Source organism: Trichoderma reesei (assembly GCF_000167675.1).
Source record: "Trichoderma reesei QM6a unplaced genomic scaffold TRIREscaffold_2, whole genome shotgun sequence".
Classification (NCBI taxonomy): Eukaryota; Fungi; Ascomycota; class Sordariomycetes; order Hypocreales; family Hypocreaceae; genus Trichoderma; species Trichoderma reesei.
The window spans coordinates 1,033,643-1,051,398 of NW_006711149.1; the positions used below are offsets into that span (position 1 = coordinate 1,033,643).

A 17,756-nucleotide genomic window follows, 5' to 3' on the forward strand; every position below is an offset into this window, starting at 1 on the left:
GATTGCTCGACTCTTGTATTGATTCGTTTCGTTTAAGGGAAGAATAAGTGGTCGTATAAGGACACACGGAGCCGGCCAAGATGAGAAATATAAAGGAAACACATCGCATGAGATCAAAAAGGACCGGTAGATACCGAGTCATAACCTACTTTATCTGAGCGGAACGGCGGATGACTCTTTCGGTCCAAAGTCAAGCCATCCACCACCCTCTAATAAGCGGTTGGCAGAAGAAAAAAAAAAAACAGGGGAACAGAGCAATTATGTGCCTACATAAAAACCAACCATACGCACACAAATGCGGCGCTCACCACCAGAAAGCGATTCCCAAATGGTGCGCGTATTAGCTCCAATGTGTGTTTATATTTATTCATGCACCACATATGTTTTTACCAAGTGCGTGCTTGCCTTCCATATCTTCCTCCGTCGTTTATCTTGACATTCGTTAATACTATTCACATGTTCTATACCTGATTTGTTTCTTTCAATCCGTTTCTTTTCCATCTTTTTCTCCTGGTTGAACAGACATCGTCCAATTGACAAGTCCTGTTCAAGAATATACGCCAAATGTCCCGCCTTAGGACTACCTATGTACAGGGCGCGCCCTTCGTTAACACGTTTCAATCTGATAAAAGTACTGTCAATCCTTTTGTAACCCTCTGAGTCATCCTCGTACGCTCGACTTTCTCATACGGTATCAGTAGTTTTCTTCCAGATAGGTAGTTCAATATGCCACCGTCATCAAAGAGAGAATACCTAAGAAAAGACTGGACGCTCAAACATGAAAGAATAAGCCGAGTTGAATAGTAATCAAGTAAAGCACCACCTCTGTTCAGGATGCCGATTTTCCGAATCGGGCATTATCCTTTTTTTCATTTGCGACCTTGTTCCCGTTCAACCGCCTCTTCTTACACACATCATCAAAGCGACATCTTTCTATGCTTGACCCCCCCTTACATTTATTGTAGGTACCATTAGGTACTTCGCCCTAGGTATTGAACGTACAACAGTATCCTCTGTAAGCGTCTTGCATCTGCAGATTGAATACACCAACATGCCGACATTCCCCATCGCCCACGACACCACAGGCCAGTTTCATATGTTCGGTATTATTCCTACCTTGTTGATCTACATCCTCCTGGTAAAATATATGTCTCTATCTACGGTAGTATTTGGATATTTGCATAGTCGTCGGCAGCCCTCCCGTACAGCACCCCAGATCAGGTTCTTCCTCCAAAATCCCTCCAGTTGCCCATTCATCAACATGTCGTTCAGTGTCGTTCCTTTCTTCAACGGCTCTTTTCTTTTTTGCCCTTCCTTGACTCCGCGCTCAAACTCCATCTCCGGCTTCAATCTCTTACAAACAATCTCCCAGTAACTGCGCGCCTTGTCTCTCTCAACACGCCTAATCGCGCCCTCGTACTTCATCGCCCTCCCGCCTAGATCGAGATTGCATGGATTGTAAGCACCTATGCCCACCCACTTACTCATAATCTTCTTCTTTTCGCCTCTGTCACTGTTGCTGTCATTATGTCTTATCTTCTCACTCTATTTGCACTCACTCGGCAGCTTGTCCCGACCCACCTCAGCCGGCAAACTGGAACCTGGCCGCCTCGAGTTGTCCGAGGCCGTCTCGAGGCGCAACGTTACGGCGCCGATATGTGTTTGTGAAATCTTGCAGCAGCACCCTCACGTGCCGCATGCCCCCCGCCTCATTCGCCGCCAGTCGCTCCTTGATCTTGGACAGAAGCCTGTTTGCCTCTTCCGGGGATACGGTGCCCTGAGGCAGCAGCTGGATGGTGCGCGCGACCCATTCTGTCGTCTCCACGGGCAGAAGCTCAAACAGGCTAAGCAGGACGCCGCTGCCGTCCGCAAAGCAGTCCCTGGGGAACGTAATCATCATGCCAGCCATGCATTGCTTCACCAAGTTCTCGCCGTGGCTCAGGAGGAGATTCTTAATAATCGTCCTAATCTCTGCCGCGGTTGCCTCTGGCAGCCCCTCACTGCTCGCCGGGTTGTCGCCACCATATGACAACAGATCCCGCAGGAAGTGGAGCGTGGAACAGAGGGGATCCCGCTGCTCCAGCGTCAAGGCGTAGATGGATGCCTCGAAAATAGGTGCCAGAAGCGGGGAGGGGATGAGCTTCTGGGGATAGTACAGAAGCGCGTCGATGAGCAGCCTGAAGAAGTCGTCAATCACGTCTGGCAGCTCCTTGGGCTGAAGCTCAGTCATAACTCTCAGGAACGTCGTCAACTGCGCCTCGAAGAACGTGTAGATGTTTTCAGTCGTCGCCTGATCCACGTGCTCTCGTGCCTCGGAGAACTCTCGCAGAATGGCGGATGTGACCCACAGGAAGCAGCCCTCCCTAGATGCGTTGAAGCCGCTGGCCAGTTTGTTTGCCATCTCAGCCAGCAAAGGAGTGATGGCGGTACGGTAAGAGATGACCATGTTCCTCCAGCACCTGCACACTCTCTCGCAGATGGGGGAAAAGGTAAGGAAGTTCTCCAGGACCGTAGACAGGATCGGGAAGACCTCCTGCCAGTACTTGACGGCGGGATTCTCCTCTCCAGGGTTGACGGGGGGCATCACATTCTGCACGAAGATGGTGATGAGCTGAAGATGATCTACAATTTGGCGGTTAGTTGAAGCTGAGTCAAGGTGAGAGAAAATGAAAGAAAAGGGGTAATTTTACCTGCTACGGCCAGTTTGCCGTCGTCTGTGGTCGCATGGTTTGCCTTTGTCATCAGTCTCTGAATCAGGGGGTCGCAGTACGTCTTGAGCAGCCGATACGTCTCGGAAACGGGCTGCACAGCAAGAACGTTGGAAACACCCTCGGTAACCTCCTCCTTGCTAATGTCCGGCAGCTTGTCCAGAACCTGGTCGTAAAATGTCTGCAGCTGCAGCACCTGGCCTGAGAGAAGATGCTTGCAGTCGGTGCAGAAAAACTTGAGCGACAGGGCCGCCGCGCGGATGATTTCGCGAGAGTCGGACTGGAACGAGTGGACAATGTAGTTGAACTGAGGCTCGAGATACTCGGGATGCGCCGCCGTCCATTCCGTGTAACGGCCGAGCACCATGATGGTCGCAAACTGCAGCTTCTCGTGGCTGGGCATCTGCACCAAAAGGGGCATCAGCTGAGGCAGCACAATGTCCTCCTCCTTGTCCACCATGCGGCCGAGGGCGCGCATGGCGAACAGCGGAGCCTCGAGCTCCTGCCAGTGCGGCACCGTCGTCTCGGTGACCTGACTGGCGTACTTTTGCGTCCACACCTGGATGGCATGAAGCACCTTGGTGAGGCACTCGGTCACGCCCATGACCTCGCAGCAGTCCTTGAGTGTGTCGCCCATCTGGTGTCGGAACTCGCGGAACTTTTCCTCCTGCTCGCGGTCTCCGTCAAACAGGTCCGTTTCGCTCCCAGACTCGGGCCGCGGGTACTGCAGGTGTGAGAGAAGGATGTCGACAAGCTTGGAGAAGACGTCCACCAGCTCCACCCTGCCCTGAATGTATCGTTCCAGCACCAGATACTGCTTGAGCTCGTACCAAAAGTTGAACGTGTGCTCGATAACCTCTCGGTCCTTGTCGCGGGCGGCGCATTCGAGGACGGCGTCGACGAGCGGCCGGAACTGGGTCGGCTGACGCGCAATGGCAACCACCCAGCTCTCTGCCGCCGTTGCCAGAACCTTTGTGATGGACTTTAGCGATTCGGTATCCTCCTCCTCGACGAGAGTGGCGATGCGCGATCTCAGACTGACGACTCGAGGAAACAGCGTCTGAATAATGGCTTGGGATTCGTCGATATCGCCCGTCTCTCTGAGCATTGTGCTCAGACACTCTGCGGCCTCTTGGCTGCACCCGTCGGATGTAACCCCATGGAAAATGGCGTCCAGCAGCGGCGAGTTGGCAATGGCAGCGACGGGGACTTCGCGAAGCCACGATGTGATGCACTCCATGAGGAGCGGGTTTTGGGACGCGGCAGCTAGACAATCACATGTCAATTCCCTTGCGCTTCCATGGGACGTTCACGACAATAGGCACTTACGTGAAGACTGTGAGTAGTTGATGAGGAGCTGCACAACCTGGTCTGCGTTATCTGCCAGCAATGCTTGCGTCCGCAGTGCAAGGTCTTCTTCCTATATCCAAACAATTAGATTTGCTCTTCGGGTTGATTGCCGGCCCGCCGAGAGATATTCGCAAATGGCCAGGTGCCGTGGCGTTTTCAGAGGTTCGCGATCCACGTACAGACAAGGTTATTTTTCGACCTTCAGTCACCTCTTCGGGGAGGACTCGTAAGAAGTCGAGAATGCAAGCATGGCTCTCGGGGCTGTCGCCAAGAGACTGGACAACCGAGGGGAGCACGTCGTCCCAGTCCTTCATCTGGATGGCCAGAATGGCCAGACACACACACAGCTGGACTCGGATAGGTTTGGGGCCGGCGGCGTAGTGCTTCAGCAGAAGAAGAATCTGGTTCCGGAGAGCTGGCAGCTCGTTGGGGGGCACCTGCGTGATGAGGTCATAGGTGATCTGGTGTCGTTAGCAGACCCGTGAGCAGGAAACGGAGAGTAGAGAAATAGATGCGTGTAGAGGTGAGTGAAAAACGAACCTTGCCGCGCAGTGTAATGGCCGCGAAGAGAGTCGCCTCGGGCTCGGCCTTGGACTGGAGGATGCCGATTACCGTCCCCCACGAGTCCTTCTATACAGCAGATGTGACCATTAGCGACCCTGTACCAAATCCGACAGCGCGTCGAGCAGCAAAACCAGGCGAGCGCCGACGTACCGACTTCTGGAACCTCTGCAGGTATTCGTGCGCCTTCTTCTTCGCCTCCTGCTCCCCGCTTCGCATCGTCATGACAGCCCCAAGGACGTCCGTAGGCGCAAAGGCCTCCTGGGTGCCATTCGTGGCCATCTCGGGTAGTGCGACAGGGCGCGCAGCTGGGAGCTCCCGGGGGGGAAATGGTCGGTATCAGCGCGATTTCTGGGTATTCGAGGAGCGGGCAGCGCTCATGGGCCACCAGCCGGGGGGGTGTTGCTGGCGGAGAGTCAAAAGCTGTAATATGCAGTCGTGAGTTGAGCTAGTCGATCCCTCGTCGAGAGCGTGCCGAGGCGAACAGGCAAGGAGGATGGCGAGTAGAAGCAAGAGAAGAGGGGAAAGGAGGGCAAACGGACAGCGAGAGAGGCCTGGAGCGTATCAGAACCGCGGGCTGAGGCTGGAATCCGGATGACTGGCTCCAGGCAAAATCATGGGAGGTCGGCCTTGCCTTTGACGAAGTGGCATGGCTGCTCGCATTGGCGGGGCAAATCCGCTCGAGGAGCTCTGCAGCCGCCGCCGCGGGTTTTTCCGCTCCGGAGGATGGGAGGTGTACCTGGCTCCGCCGCTAGTGCAGTATGGGCTGCCTTGTACCCTGTCCAGGGGCCTTTCATCTGGTCCATGGAAAGGCACAGAACAAAGCGGGCGGATCATCACCAGTTGACCAGGGCCTTGTTGCTTCTCTGCCGGTGTGATGCTGAAGTGACTCTGAGATCGTTTGGATGTCCGTGTGATGGCTGCCGCTGTCAATCGTGCTACCAGTTGCTGAGAGCTCAAGGGAGGCAGAGGCGCTTTGGCTTTCGTCTGAACAGTGGTTGCACACATGAGGCTTTGTTACCATATCCTACCAAAATCATACCAAGATTCCGTGACATCGGATTGTCTGTTGACAAAGAGATCAGGACGCAATCCGTCAATGACCAAGTGCATTCCAGAAAGCTGTTCGATGAAGGTTCATTATGCGCATCGATCTATCCACCAAACGTCGCCTTCTCCCATCTCGACCACACAAAGGCTACCCTATCTTCAAGCGTCTCAACTGAACGCGGCATCATCTGATATTCTATCCCTTCAGCTTCCAGCATGCGACAAAACTCCGTGTCGTATGCTATCCAATCCTCCACATCCTTCGGCATGAGCCTGACTCCGTCACTTACGAGCCAAGCCTCTACCGTCTCACATACAAAGACCAGCGACAGAGACATGCGTTCTCTCAGCTCCTGCCAGTGATCAGATGAGGTCAGGAGCTTGACTGCTTCATCTCCAATATGGCGTGATGCGTATACAATGGGATCAAGCCCGGACCTATCCGATATGATCCATGGATTCTTCGCCAGGGCCTCGCGCTCGCTGTTGCGCTGAGCTTCCAGGATGAGAGACTGCAGCTGCAGGCATCTGGCGGGATCAGAGGTGATGTCGCTGGCTGTGAAGCCATGAGTTTTCAACACCGAGCGAGCGACTTCTCGTACGATTGTGGGAGGTGTTGTCTCGAATACTTTGGCAAACGAAACTTCTAAGGCGTTGACGAGCGAGGTTTTGCCCGTACATTGAGCGCCGATGATGTAGATGTTCTTGGGAATGAAGCTTTGAGGTGCACTGACAGTTCCCATTGCTGAAGTCTGCATCCCCGTGATGAATAAGGTAACCAGACTTCATAGGTAGGTAGATATCTATTGTAGAAGCAACACAAGAGACTTCTAGAGCTCCGTCGGCCGAATTTGAGTACTTGAATGAGGTAGTACTTCATGCAGGAGGCCTACAAGATGTACCTCATGTACCTATCACGGCTGCCTCGTGATGCGGAGAAACCCAGCCCTGCTGTGCAACCACACTCCCCTCTCGGATGAATTACCCCAGACGAGATGAAACTGTGCTGCTCAAAGGTCAACTCAACCTCAGCAGCATGTCTTCAAAGTTCAAAGGCAGTACTCAGGACATGTTCTCGCTTGCACTACTCCGAATCAACCGCATCCCTGAGCTACTGAAGCCTCACAACTTTCAAGATGCCTCGAGCCTCGTCCAGTCCCAAGCACTTTGAGCATGTCCTCCTCGACAAAATCTCCATCGATGACCAGAAATGGGAATTTCAGGTCCCGAAGCTTCCCACCGCCGAAGCCACGAACAAGCTGAATCTCATTAAAATGGTCAGCCTCTCGACAAAGGACGCTCGCCATCGTCTCGACCTCCGCTATGGTCCAGTGGACATGAACCGTGCCATCCAAGATCTCCCTCTGGATCGGTATCTCATCGTTTCCCTCGCCGAGTTCCGCTCCCTTCGAGGTGCCAACCCTTCGTCATCGTCAGAGGGCGCAGCCGACAAGGTGCTACAGCCAACGACCGCCAGAGAATGCTCAGATTATGCAGTCAGGCTCCTCAAAGCGGGCATCAGCATCCACGGTGTGCACTACAACTTCTATGGCCACAGCAACAGCCAGCTCAAGTCGCGGACATGCTACCTCTGCGCAGCCTCCAAGGAAGACATCTCAAGAAAGGTGGAAGCCCTGGGCGACTTTACAAAGATGAAGACGGTAGCCAAGAAAGCAAAGCGAATTGGGCTCCTGTTTTCAGTCGCTCGAGCAGCGATGCAGGTCGATCCGAAAATGGTGCAGGATATACCGGATATCGAAGTAGGAGACTTCATCTTCACCGATGGCTGCGGACTAATTGCGCCGCACCTTGCAAAGGAGCTTTCACGGCGCACAAGGATCGTGTTTCGAAACATGAGATACACCCCTTCGGTCTTTCAGATCAGATATCGCGGCTACAAAGGCGTGGTGACGCTGGATCCAACCATGGCAAAGGGGGTGCCCTGGCTGAAGATGAGGAAGTCGATGAAGAAATTCAGCGGAGGCGACGACTTGTCTTTTTCCGTTGTCGAATACTCAAAGGTGAGGTAGTCTTCCCATCTGATATTGTTATAGCTGAAGAATATCTTACTTTGTCTATATACTGACAGTGGATGCAACAGCCATATGTGTTTGGGCATCTCAACGACGAGGTGATTGTGCTCCTGGATGCTTTGGGCATCAGCCGACAAACCCTTCTTCGCAAGCAGCAAGAACACTTTGAGTTTTTGGCCCAGGCATATCACAACCCAATAGTTGCTTTTCGGATACTTTGCCATTTAAACATGCCAGAGGATGCCGAAAAGGTCATCATCGATTCCCTGGATGCTGTACGCCCGACAATCAACAGGCTTGTCAAGGCAGAATATGACAAGATGCTGAACAAACGCGATGAGCAAAGATGCCGCATCCTCATCCCGAAATCCAGACTCTTGTTTGGAGTCTGCGACGCCTGGGGCGTCTTGAAACCGGGCCAATGTGCCGTCAAGGTCACCATGGACGGGGACGGACAGCCGTATGCGCTCAAGGGCACGAAGGTCTTGGTGACGAGAAACCCCTGCTTGCACCCAGGCGATCTTCAAAAGCTTGACGTTGTGGAGAGGCCTGAGCTTGCGCACCTGGTCGACTGCATTGTGTTTCCTACGACGGGGCGGCGACCAACCGCGGACATGATGTCGGGAGGTGACCTGGATGGCGATACGTTCTTCGTCACCTGGGATCCGGACATCATTCCGACGACGGTTTCCCAGGCCGCACACTATCCGGGAGTTCGTGAGCCCCTGAGATTCTCCCCCATTACGGATGAGGACCGCTTAGTGTACTTTGCCAAATACACAAACGTGTCGTTGGGCCGCGTCAAGAATCTCTACCTCAAGTGGGCGAGGGCCACCGGTGCCATGAGTGCAGAGTGCCAGGAACTCAACCGCCTCTTCTCCCAGTGCGTGGACGGAAATCGCATCAAAGAGGATCACCTCAAGAAATTCGAGAAACCGCCGGAGCCAGACGCAGAAGCGCCCCCTTTTGTTCTCGACGAGCTGCACGAAGCAGCCAAGGACATTATTATTCAGCAGAAACGCAATATGCAAAACCATATGGATGATATGGATGGGTATACCTTTGACGGTCTCCAACTGCTGCTGTGTAGAGAGGACGTTGCCATTTCTGAGCCTGAGCTGATCAGAATGGCTGTGAGATGGTGCAGGAGGACAAACACTTCCTTCTACGAACTGATGCACATGTTTGACCTGAACTCGCTGAAAGCAGAAGACAAGGCATGGGTGCTGGCTCAAGTGCCTTCATACAGCGACGCGCCCAGTCTTATCTACAACGCTCTCTGTTCATCGAGTCTGCTCACGGAGGCGGAGCTGAAGCATTTCCATCTCAATTATCCAGGTCTGCACTGGAAACGCGTCTACACATCCGAACAGGACCGGCTCGCCACGTTTCTCGAAGCAGCAACTCGAAACCTCGAGCTCTTCCACAAGAAGATGATTGTGTTCCGGCCAGATGATCGGCTGACATTGGCCATGTACGTGCCGCAAAAGATTACTCCCGCAGATGACTTCAAGGTTGGCAACCAAGTCAGGCTCTTCGCCTTTCCACACTCCCAGGGAAGGGAAACGCAGAGTAGGCTTTCCTTGCCGACCAAGAAGGAATATCGCCTATATTGCGATGAGAACAGACTGCAGCTGTTTGACGGCAACGTGAGGAATACCTGGGTGTTCATTGGCCGCGGAGGATCCAACGACAGCAGCTATCGAAATGCTACCCGAGAACAAGACCGCCGGAAAGCAAGGCAGGAAACGCTTGCGAATGGAACCAACTTCGACTACAGAGCCAGCATAGCGCTGGACAAGTTTAGCAGGAACCTGCAGACCCATATCGGGAGGCTACAGAGACAGGGCATCTTGGCTGCCGAGATATACATCATCAGCAACAGAGACGTCAACTCAATGCGCAACCTGGATTTGTGGGAAGACTACATTGGTACAGAGCAGACACTACCCCTATTTCCGCGCGAGCCCAAAGAGTACGACGTCCCCAAGCTGCAGGATGTTGATTGGTCTCTGGGCGCGCAGCCTCCTCTTGTGGTTGAAGTTGTGAGAAGGGGGAATTTCTCGGCTCTGCAAGATGTGTTGGATCCTGCGAGTTTGCATGAGCTTTTCGACTGGCTGGTGGAGCATGAGCAGCGAGGCTTACTTACTCGCTGCTACGAACACTTAATTGCGAGCATCAAGGACGACAAGGTCATGGCTCCGGCAGAAACCCTATCTACCATGACCGAACTTGTGCACAGAATGCCCTACGTCTCGGCTACCTTTGCAATCCTAGGTTCATGGCGAGGACTTCCCGAGGACCTGAGGGACATTATGCAAAATAGCAGCCTAATTCTGCTACGGGGCATCATTCTCTCGGAAGCGGAGTTTGGAGAGCTTGTGCTGGCTCCTTTTCACACCATCCTTGACAACGTGGAGTGGCTTTCGCTCGCCTGGTTTGCGGACATTGTCGAGTTGATTGCGCTGACCGTCCATTCGTCGTCTACAGCGCTGGATCTCCTTCTCGAAGGGCTTGATAGACAAAGCTTCAGGCTGTTGACAGGACGGCCAGCCATTGTCCAGAACTTTGTCCGGAACATGATTGGAATTGCCGTGGAGCACATAGGGGCTGTTCAAGAAGAAGCCAAACTTCGAGACGAGCTCCTGAACATTCGAACTACCACCGACACTCAAGCAGCAAATTCACAGCAAGGGTCTCTAGTCGAAGTGTCTTTCAGGATAGATGCCATGGGCGGAACTCCGATATCCAATACCCATGTACGACTCATCACAGCCAGCCCGCCATCCAGCTCGATAGTGGACGGAAGCTATTCGATGGACGGACTGGTGGTCGAGAGCAGGTCTGGCTACACAAAGATCCAATGCTTTCATCCGCCGCCGACGTACATTGAGAAATGTTCGTGGGTATTGGAAGAGTGCGGCTTGTTTGTGACTGCAAAGACAATGTTGGATGCTGTTCGTGACCTTGCGACTTTTGAGCACGCATGCTGTGGCGTGCTTGATCAAATTGTCGGCATCCAGCCTCAAGCAGCTTCCCAGACTGAGGACGACGATGTGTTTCCGAGTCCGAGTCCACCAGCCGAGGCAGATGCTTCCTTGAACCCCAGCCAAAGAGCCGCAGTAGAAGCAGCCCAACGCAACAACCTCATCTGTCTCTGGGGGCCCCCAGGAACAGGCAAAACGCAGACCATTGTCGCAATCATCCGCACGCTGCAATTCGACCCCCGTAGCGCCAGGATCCTCGTCACCGCCCCAACTCACAATGCCGTGGACAATGTCATGCGGCGATACCTCAAGCGGATCGAGCAAGAAGACGCTCTGCAAAACTCCAAGATTGTACCCCTGCGCGTGGCTACAGAGGTCCGTAAAGTCGGCGAGGATCTTCGCAAGTACACGTGTGATGCTTTGGCTGGCCAGGAGGTGTATTCCAGTCAGGATGCCATGCGAAAGGCGAAGAAGCGTGTCAAGGAGGCGGGAATCATCTTTACGACGTGTATCGGAGCCGGACTGGGACTGTTGAGGGATCAATTCTTTGATACGGTGATTGTTGATGAGGCGTCGCAGCAGACGGAACCAGCGTCTCTCGTTCCATTAATCAAGGGGTGCCAGAAGGCGATCCTTGTTGGCGACCACGTCCAGCTGAGGCCTACTGTGCAGAACATTGCATTGGCGCTCAATTTTGACGTCTCGCTCTTTGAGAGACTGTATACAAGACAGGAAATGACTCGTGGCATGGAGAAAGTGATGCTGGACACGCAATATCGAATGCATCCGTCCATATGCAGCTTCATCTCAAAGGAGTTTTACGACGGAAAGCTGCTGTCCGGGCTGACAGGCAAGGACAGACCAATGCCGCCTTCATCGTTTCCCTGGCCAGAAGCGCCGAGTACCAGTAGCTCGGCCTCGGCTCCTCGGATGATCTTCATCGAATGTGCCGGAAGAGAAGATTTGGGCCACAAGTCCAAGTCGAACAAAGAGCAGGCAGACCTGTGCCACTCAATCTGCAAGCTCCTACGCACGTCTGCCGCCGGGTCTTCAACCGAACCAGAAGCAAACGACGATGCATCCATAGCCGTATTAACGCCGTATTCACGCCAATCAGAGGTCCTGAAGAGACTCCTGAGCGGGATCCCCAATATCGAAATCTCGAGCATCGATGGGTTCCAAGGGAGAGAAGCGGACATTGTCATCTTCGTCACTGTACGCTGCAACGAGAGCAGGGAGATTGGCTTCCTCAAGGACCTGCGTCGGATGAACGTTGCTCTTACGAGAGCCAAGTACGGGATGATTATCGTAGGCAACAGGGCGACCTTGACGGGAGGGAGGGAGGAGGAAGAGAGCACGGGGATGTGGAGGAGGCTGTTGGCGGACCTTTCCAGTGTTGTTCTTGATCTCAACGCATGATAGGAGCAAAAGCACCACGTCTTGAGCATGATTCCCACAGCCTTGGCTGAATAAAAAGAAAACAAAAACAAGTGGTATCATGATTCGCTTACTGCTTCAACTGCCTCAGCATCCGGCGACAGCTTAATCTCCCCATTGCCCAGGATCAAACCGTGCAACTTCCTATCAAACTGCCCCATAGGCACCGGCTCATCCGCCATCGGATCAAGAAGCTGCTCCTTGAGCGCCAGCCCGTAAAACCGCAACACGTGCTCCCCGCCCGCCTCATCATGCGGCTTCGTAGCAAGATACCTGTTCAAGAAGAAGTCATAGAACCCCTTGCCATGGCCCAGCCTCCTCACGCAACCCCTCTCGTCGGTATCAAACGCCACGCCCGGCATGAGAATCAAGTCCAGCGTCGTCGCCTGCTCCGAATTCTGCGCACCATCAGGACCGCCGCCGCCGCCACCACCTCCAAGGATCCGCTGCCTCAAGTGAACCGTAGCAGGGTCAATGCTCGGGATGCCCCATGAATCCCGCTGCAAGCCGTCGTAGTCGCGCACGTCGCGCAGCTGGACCATGTCCATGACGCGGGCGGGCGTGCCGGGCTCGTCGAGGGGCGACTTGTGTAGGTAGGGGACGAAGACCTGCTTGCCCGAGGCGAGGGCGTGGCGGACGATGGCGTCGGTCTGGATTTCGGCGGCGGGCATGGAGAGGTAGATGCTGATGCGGCGGGCGTCTTGGTAGGGCTTAAAAGACTTGAGCATTTCGAATATTGTGTTGCCTTTGAAACAGTCAGTTTGGGTATGGTGAAAGGAAAGGGGGGGGGGGGGAGGAATGCTGTACTTTGAGCGAGGATGGATTCTTGAGAGACTTGGGAGAGACGCTGTTTGAGGAGGCGTCTGAGCTGCTGTTTTGCGGCAGCTACTGGAGAGGTCATGATGAGTTCTGATGGAGGACTCTGGAGTTATTTGATTGAGAGACAGAGAGAGAGGGGGAAAAGAAAAAGGAGTGTGTCTGGAGAGCTGCAAAGTGAGTGTAAGAGTTGGCGAGTGAGTGAGATGAAATGAGGCATGAGATTTGATAGGGTGAGAAGTTGAAGCCGATGGCGGGGAGAAATCGGATCGGAGGTCCGTGGTCCGGCGCCGGGGCTTTGATCTGGTTCATTGACATCAAGATTCGCATACAGGCACGAGCACTATATACTTGTAATCGGTTTCGGCCATTGCAGTTAATTGAGTTGCATCTACATGAAGAATGAGGGTGAGTTACACAGCAGTTTTTTTTTTTTTTTTGGATAGATCTGAGGAGCTGAGCGAGTTGAAGATGCCTGTGTATAAACCGGAAAGGTACATGTACTGTGGATTGAGCCGGAGTAAGAGTGGGTAAGATGGTAGAGCTACATGTGCTCTGTTGTTCAACCTCTTGGTATCGAGGCTGTAGATGCCGTTTAGTATCTGGATGATTTGATTGAAATTGATGATCTGCTACCTATGCTTCTTTGACTCGTCTTGTCTAGCCCAAGCCATTGATACTGCTTCATAGTGGTCGTGACAATGTCTCACATGTGACATGATGCACTCGCCGCATTCATCCGACAAAGAAACAAGACCACATCACGTAAGCTCTGAAATACACAGAAGGCGAGTGGTTCTCATCCCTGTTCGTACAATAGACAAATAGCAGAGCTGCAGGAATAACAGTTGCAAATCAAGTCGCGCCCATTGGGCCATCGGCAAAAGAATCAACATGCATGCATATGTATAGATTGCCGGCGTGACTAACTCAATGTCGCAGGGGATTGATCCAATGCAATGCTTCCACCTTCAGGCCAGGGACTTTTGGTGCATGTGGGATTTCACTAGCCGGGATCCGGGTGACGCTGCATGCAGCTGGAGAGATACACGGTAGATTGGAGAGTTCTTTGCAGCAATTGACTGCTCATGAAAGAATAGAAGCAAGTCTACATGCAATTGAATTCTGATTTCCAGCCTCAGGTGTCAATCTCCAGTCTCAGCCGTCATCAAATGCTCCAGTCCCGAGATTTCAGGTGGGCAACCTAAGCCTTGGTGGTTTGGTAACTACATGTAGGCCCCAGCCCCCCCTCCAGCGCACAGTCGCCCAGTTCCCAGCGCCCGCATTAGCGCATCCTCCGCTATAACCCGCTGTCCAGCCCTCCTGTCACCACCCGACCTCACCTGGAAATTTTCGTCACCGGTCGGCCCCCACCATTCGATCAATTAATGATCCGCCCACCAGCATCCATCTCCAGCTCCTCCCAGCATTTTTCGAGCCCACATCCATGCGACCTCGCCTTTTCGCATCCGCCCCGCCATGGGTCGAGCCGGCGAATCCAGCAGTGACTCGACAATCTCCAGGGCCTCGTCGCCGGCCAGCACTCATTCGGCCTCCTTTCCGCCGCAGCATGGCGTTGCGCTGCAGACTCTGGCGCCAGCAGTAGCAGCAGCATCACCACCAGCCTCAGCACCAACGTCGCCCGCTGTCTCGGCCGCTGTCTCGGCCTCGGGCTCAACCCCAGCGATTGCCGTCCCACCGCTCCAGCCGCAGTCCCAATCCCGTCTCCGATCCTCTAGTAGCATTACTTCATCTTCCCTCTCCTCCTCCTCCTCCTCTCTTCCGCCTCCTCTCCCTCCCCTCTCGACCCAGCATGATCGCCCCGGCCTCGACGAGGCTGTAGCCCAGCCTGCTGCGTCTGCTGCCATGGCCCCCTCCGGCAAAGCCTCCTCCAGCAGGGCGACGAGAACAACAGCCTCGGCCTCGACAGCAGCAGCAGCAGCAGCAGCTTCGGCAACGCCGCCTCTGCTCTTCGCCGATGGCCACCGAACCGACTCGTCGCCCTACGGGTCCACCACCATGACCCCGAACCGCAGCCCGTCCCCCGGCTCCCGCCCCGGCACCGGCCACGGCTCCGACTCCAGCGGCCGCCGCCGTCGCTTCGCCCGGTCGACCAGCCGGAGCGCCAGATCCAGAAGGCAGTCGTCTCGCAGGTCCGGGAGCTTCGACGGCGCGGCGCTGGTCTCCGGCCTCGAGGGCCGCTTCGGCATGCCCGAGGCCATGCTGTCGAGCGTCGTTCTCGATGACGACGACGACGACGACGACGACGACGTATCAGAGGACGGGCCGCTGCTGGAAGAGGACTCGGGCGCCTCGTCCGCGACGGAGCTGCCGGAGCACGATGCCGACGAGAACTCGCCCAACGAGGCTGTGCGCGCCTCCGTGTCCCCCATCGACGACACGACGCTGTCCATCAACACGCCGCGCATGTGGTGTCTGTCCATCCTCTTCTCCATCCTCGGCTCCTCCACCAATCTCTTCTTCTCTTTGCGATACCCCAGCGTTGCCATTACGCCCGTCATTGCGCTGCTTCTCGTCCACCCCCTGGGCCACCTGTGGGACTACCTGCTCAAGAGGCCGTACGACCCCAAGGAGGAATTCACAGACGGCGTCCGCACCGCCGTCTCGTCGCATAGCCACGACGCCCATCGCCATGGCCAGAAGAAGAGGCTCGACTCGCTGCGCCTGTGGCTCGCCCAGGGCCGGTGGAACGAAAAGGAGCACACGTGCGTCTACGTGAGCAGCAACGTCGCCTTTGGCTTCGCCTTTGCCACGGACGTCATCGTCGAGCAGACGCAGTTCTACAACCAGGAGGCGCCCATCGCCTACCAGCTGCTGCTGACCATTTCCACGCAGATCCTGGGCTACGGCTTCGCCGGCATGGCGCGCCGCTTCCTTGTCCGCCCCAGCGGCATGGTCTGGCCCGGCACCCTCATGAGCGCCGCCATGTTCTCCACGCTGCACAAGCAGGAGAACAAGCCGGCCAACGGCTGGACCATCAGCCGCTGGAAGTTCTTCTACATTGTCTGGTCCTGCGCCTCGGCCTTTTACTTTCTCCCGGGCCTCCTGATGCCCGCCCTGAGCTACTTCAACGTCATCACCTGGTTTGCGCCCAAGAGCGTGGTCCTCGCCAACCTGTTTGGCGTCTCCTCCGGCCTCGGCCTCTTCCCCATGACCTTTGACTGGGCCCAAATCACCTACGTCGGCTCGCCTCTGCTGGTGCCCTTTTGGGCCGCCGTGAACGTCGTGGGTGGTCTTGCCATCATCATGTGGATCATAGCCCCCCTATTCTACTACAGCAACGTCCTCTACTCGTCTTACATGCCCATCCTCTCCACCGCCGTCTTTGACAACACGGGCAAAGTCTACGACGTCAGCAAGATCCTCACTCCCGACTTTCTCTTTGACAGGGAGGCCTACTCCAACTACAGCCGCGTCTTCCTCCCCGTCACATATATGCTCAGCTACGGCGTGCAGTTCGCCGGCCTCGCAGCTCTCTTGACGCATACCGTCTGCTGGCACGGCCAGGACATCTGGCACACCTGGAAAGAGTCCCTCGTCGAGGCGCGAGGACAGGGAAAAGAAGGATACCAACAAGTGTCCGACTCTCCCGATGGACCGTCATCACCTCGGGAAGCAGCAGCAGCAGCAGCAGCAGCACCCCGTACCTCATCGTCGGGATCGCATATCGAAGGCCTGATGAGCCACGAGGATATCCACAGCCGCCTCATGAAGCGCTACAAAGATGCCCCCCTGAGCTGGTACTTTTTGACCTTTATCTCCATGGCCGCCATTGGCATCTTTGTTGTCGAATAGTAAGCCCCCCCCTTTTCCCAACTTGACTCAATTCACATCCTCCAGTCTCAAGTCTCACAAATTCCATCTCAGCTACCCCGTCCACCTCCCCTGGTACGGGCTCCTGCTCGCCCTCGCCATCGGCGCCATCTTCTTCATCCCCAACGGCATCATCATGGCCATCACCAACCAGCACAGCAGCATCTACCTCATCTGCCAGCTCATCTGCGGCGTCGCCTTCCCCGGCCGCCCCATCGCCAACATGGTCTTCGTCACCTACGGCTACATCTCCTCCGCCCAGGGCATCAAGTTCGCCTCGGACCTCAAGCTGGGCCACTACATGAAGATCCCGCCGCGCATCATGTTCACCGTCCAGATCGCCGCCACCCTCGTCTCCTCCGTCACCCAGATCGGCGTCCTCAACTGGATGTTCGCCAACGTCCGCGGCCTCTGCACCCCCGAAGCCGTCAACGGCTTCACCTGCCCCATCGCCCGCGTCCACTTCAACGGCTCCATCCTCTGGGGCGTCGTCGGCCCCGGCGAGTTCTTTGGGCCCCGCGCAATCTACCGTGCCCTCGTCTGGTGCTTCCCCCTCGGCGCCATCCTCCCCGTGCCCCTGTGGCTCTACAGCCGCCGCAACAAGCACAGGACCCTGCTCCGCAAAGTCAACCTGCCCGTCATCTTTGGCGCCATGGGCTGGATCCCGCCCGCCACGGGGCTCAACTTCTCCGTCTGGGCCCTCGTCTGCTTCCTCTTCAACTACCTCATCAAGCGCCGCGCAAACGCCTGGTGGGGCAAGTACACCATGACGCTGAGCGCCGCCCTCGACTCCGGCCTCGCCTTTGGCATCGTCGTCGTCTTCTTCGGCTTCATCTATCCCGGGTGGATGAAGGGCTTCAGCTGGTGGGGGACCGAGGTGTTCAAGAGGGGCTGCGACTGGCAGGCTTGTTCGTACAGGAACGTGAAAGACGGCGAGAGGTTTGGGCCCGATTCTTGGTGATTTCTTTGTGTGTGTGGGA

The 17,756-nt window shown here is 55.3% G+C and overlaps 5 protein-coding genes across 5 annotated transcripts; 2 read left to right on the forward strand and 3 right to left on the reverse strand.

Annotated features, from left to right (window-relative positions):
- Positions 1-1,347: 1,347 nt before the first annotated feature.
- Positions 1,348-4,901, reverse strand: TRIREDRAFT_120152 (uncharacterized protein; the record flags this gene model as incomplete). Its single annotated transcript, XM_006962301.1, has 6 exons — positions 1,348-2,622; positions 2,691-3,974; positions 4,038-4,128; positions 4,238-4,519; positions 4,599-4,652; positions 4,773-4,901. 6 exons carry the CDS (start codon positions 4,899-4,901, stop codon positions 1,583-1,585), a joined length of 2,880 nt encoding a protein of 959 aa, XP_006962363.1. The 3' UTR covers positions 1,348-1,582.
- Positions 4,902-5,773: 872 nt separating this feature from the next.
- On the reverse strand, positions 5,774-7,524 carry TRIREDRAFT_2343 (uncharacterized protein; the record flags this gene model as incomplete). The annotated part of the gene is made up of 2 exons (XM_006961885.1): positions 5,774-6,373; positions 7,504-7,524. The coding sequence occupies 2 exons, from the start codon at positions 7,522-7,524 to the stop codon at positions 5,774-5,776; spliced, it is 621 nt and encodes a 206-aa protein (XP_006961947.1).
- Positions 6,806-12,108, forward strand: TRIREDRAFT_55637 (Hypothetical protein; the record flags this gene model as incomplete). The annotated part of the gene is made up of 2 exons (XM_006962092.1): positions 6,806-7,672; positions 7,771-12,108. 2 exons carry the CDS (start codon positions 6,806-6,808, stop codon positions 12,106-12,108), a joined length of 5,205 nt encoding a protein of 1,734 aa, XP_006962154.1.
- Positions 12,109-12,230: 122 nt separating this feature from the next.
- Positions 12,231-13,096, reverse strand: TRIREDRAFT_44928 (uncharacterized protein; the record flags this gene model as incomplete). The annotated part of the gene is made up of 2 exons (XM_006961972.1): positions 12,934-13,096; positions 12,231-12,871 (listed from the first exon to the last, which is right to left on the reverse strand). Coding segments are annotated over exons 1-2 (735 nt in total), but the record flags the coding sequence as incomplete, so codon positions are not given.
- Positions 13,097-14,808: 1,712 nt separating this feature from the next.
- Positions 14,809-17,737, forward strand: TRIREDRAFT_55034 (uncharacterized protein; the record flags this gene model as incomplete). Its single annotated transcript, XM_006962093.1, has 2 exons — positions 14,809-16,757; positions 16,831-17,737. The coding sequence occupies 2 exons, from the start codon at positions 14,809-14,811 to the stop codon at positions 17,735-17,737; spliced, it is 2,856 nt and encodes a 951-aa protein (XP_006962155.1).
- Positions 17,738-17,756: the final 19 nt, after the last annotated feature.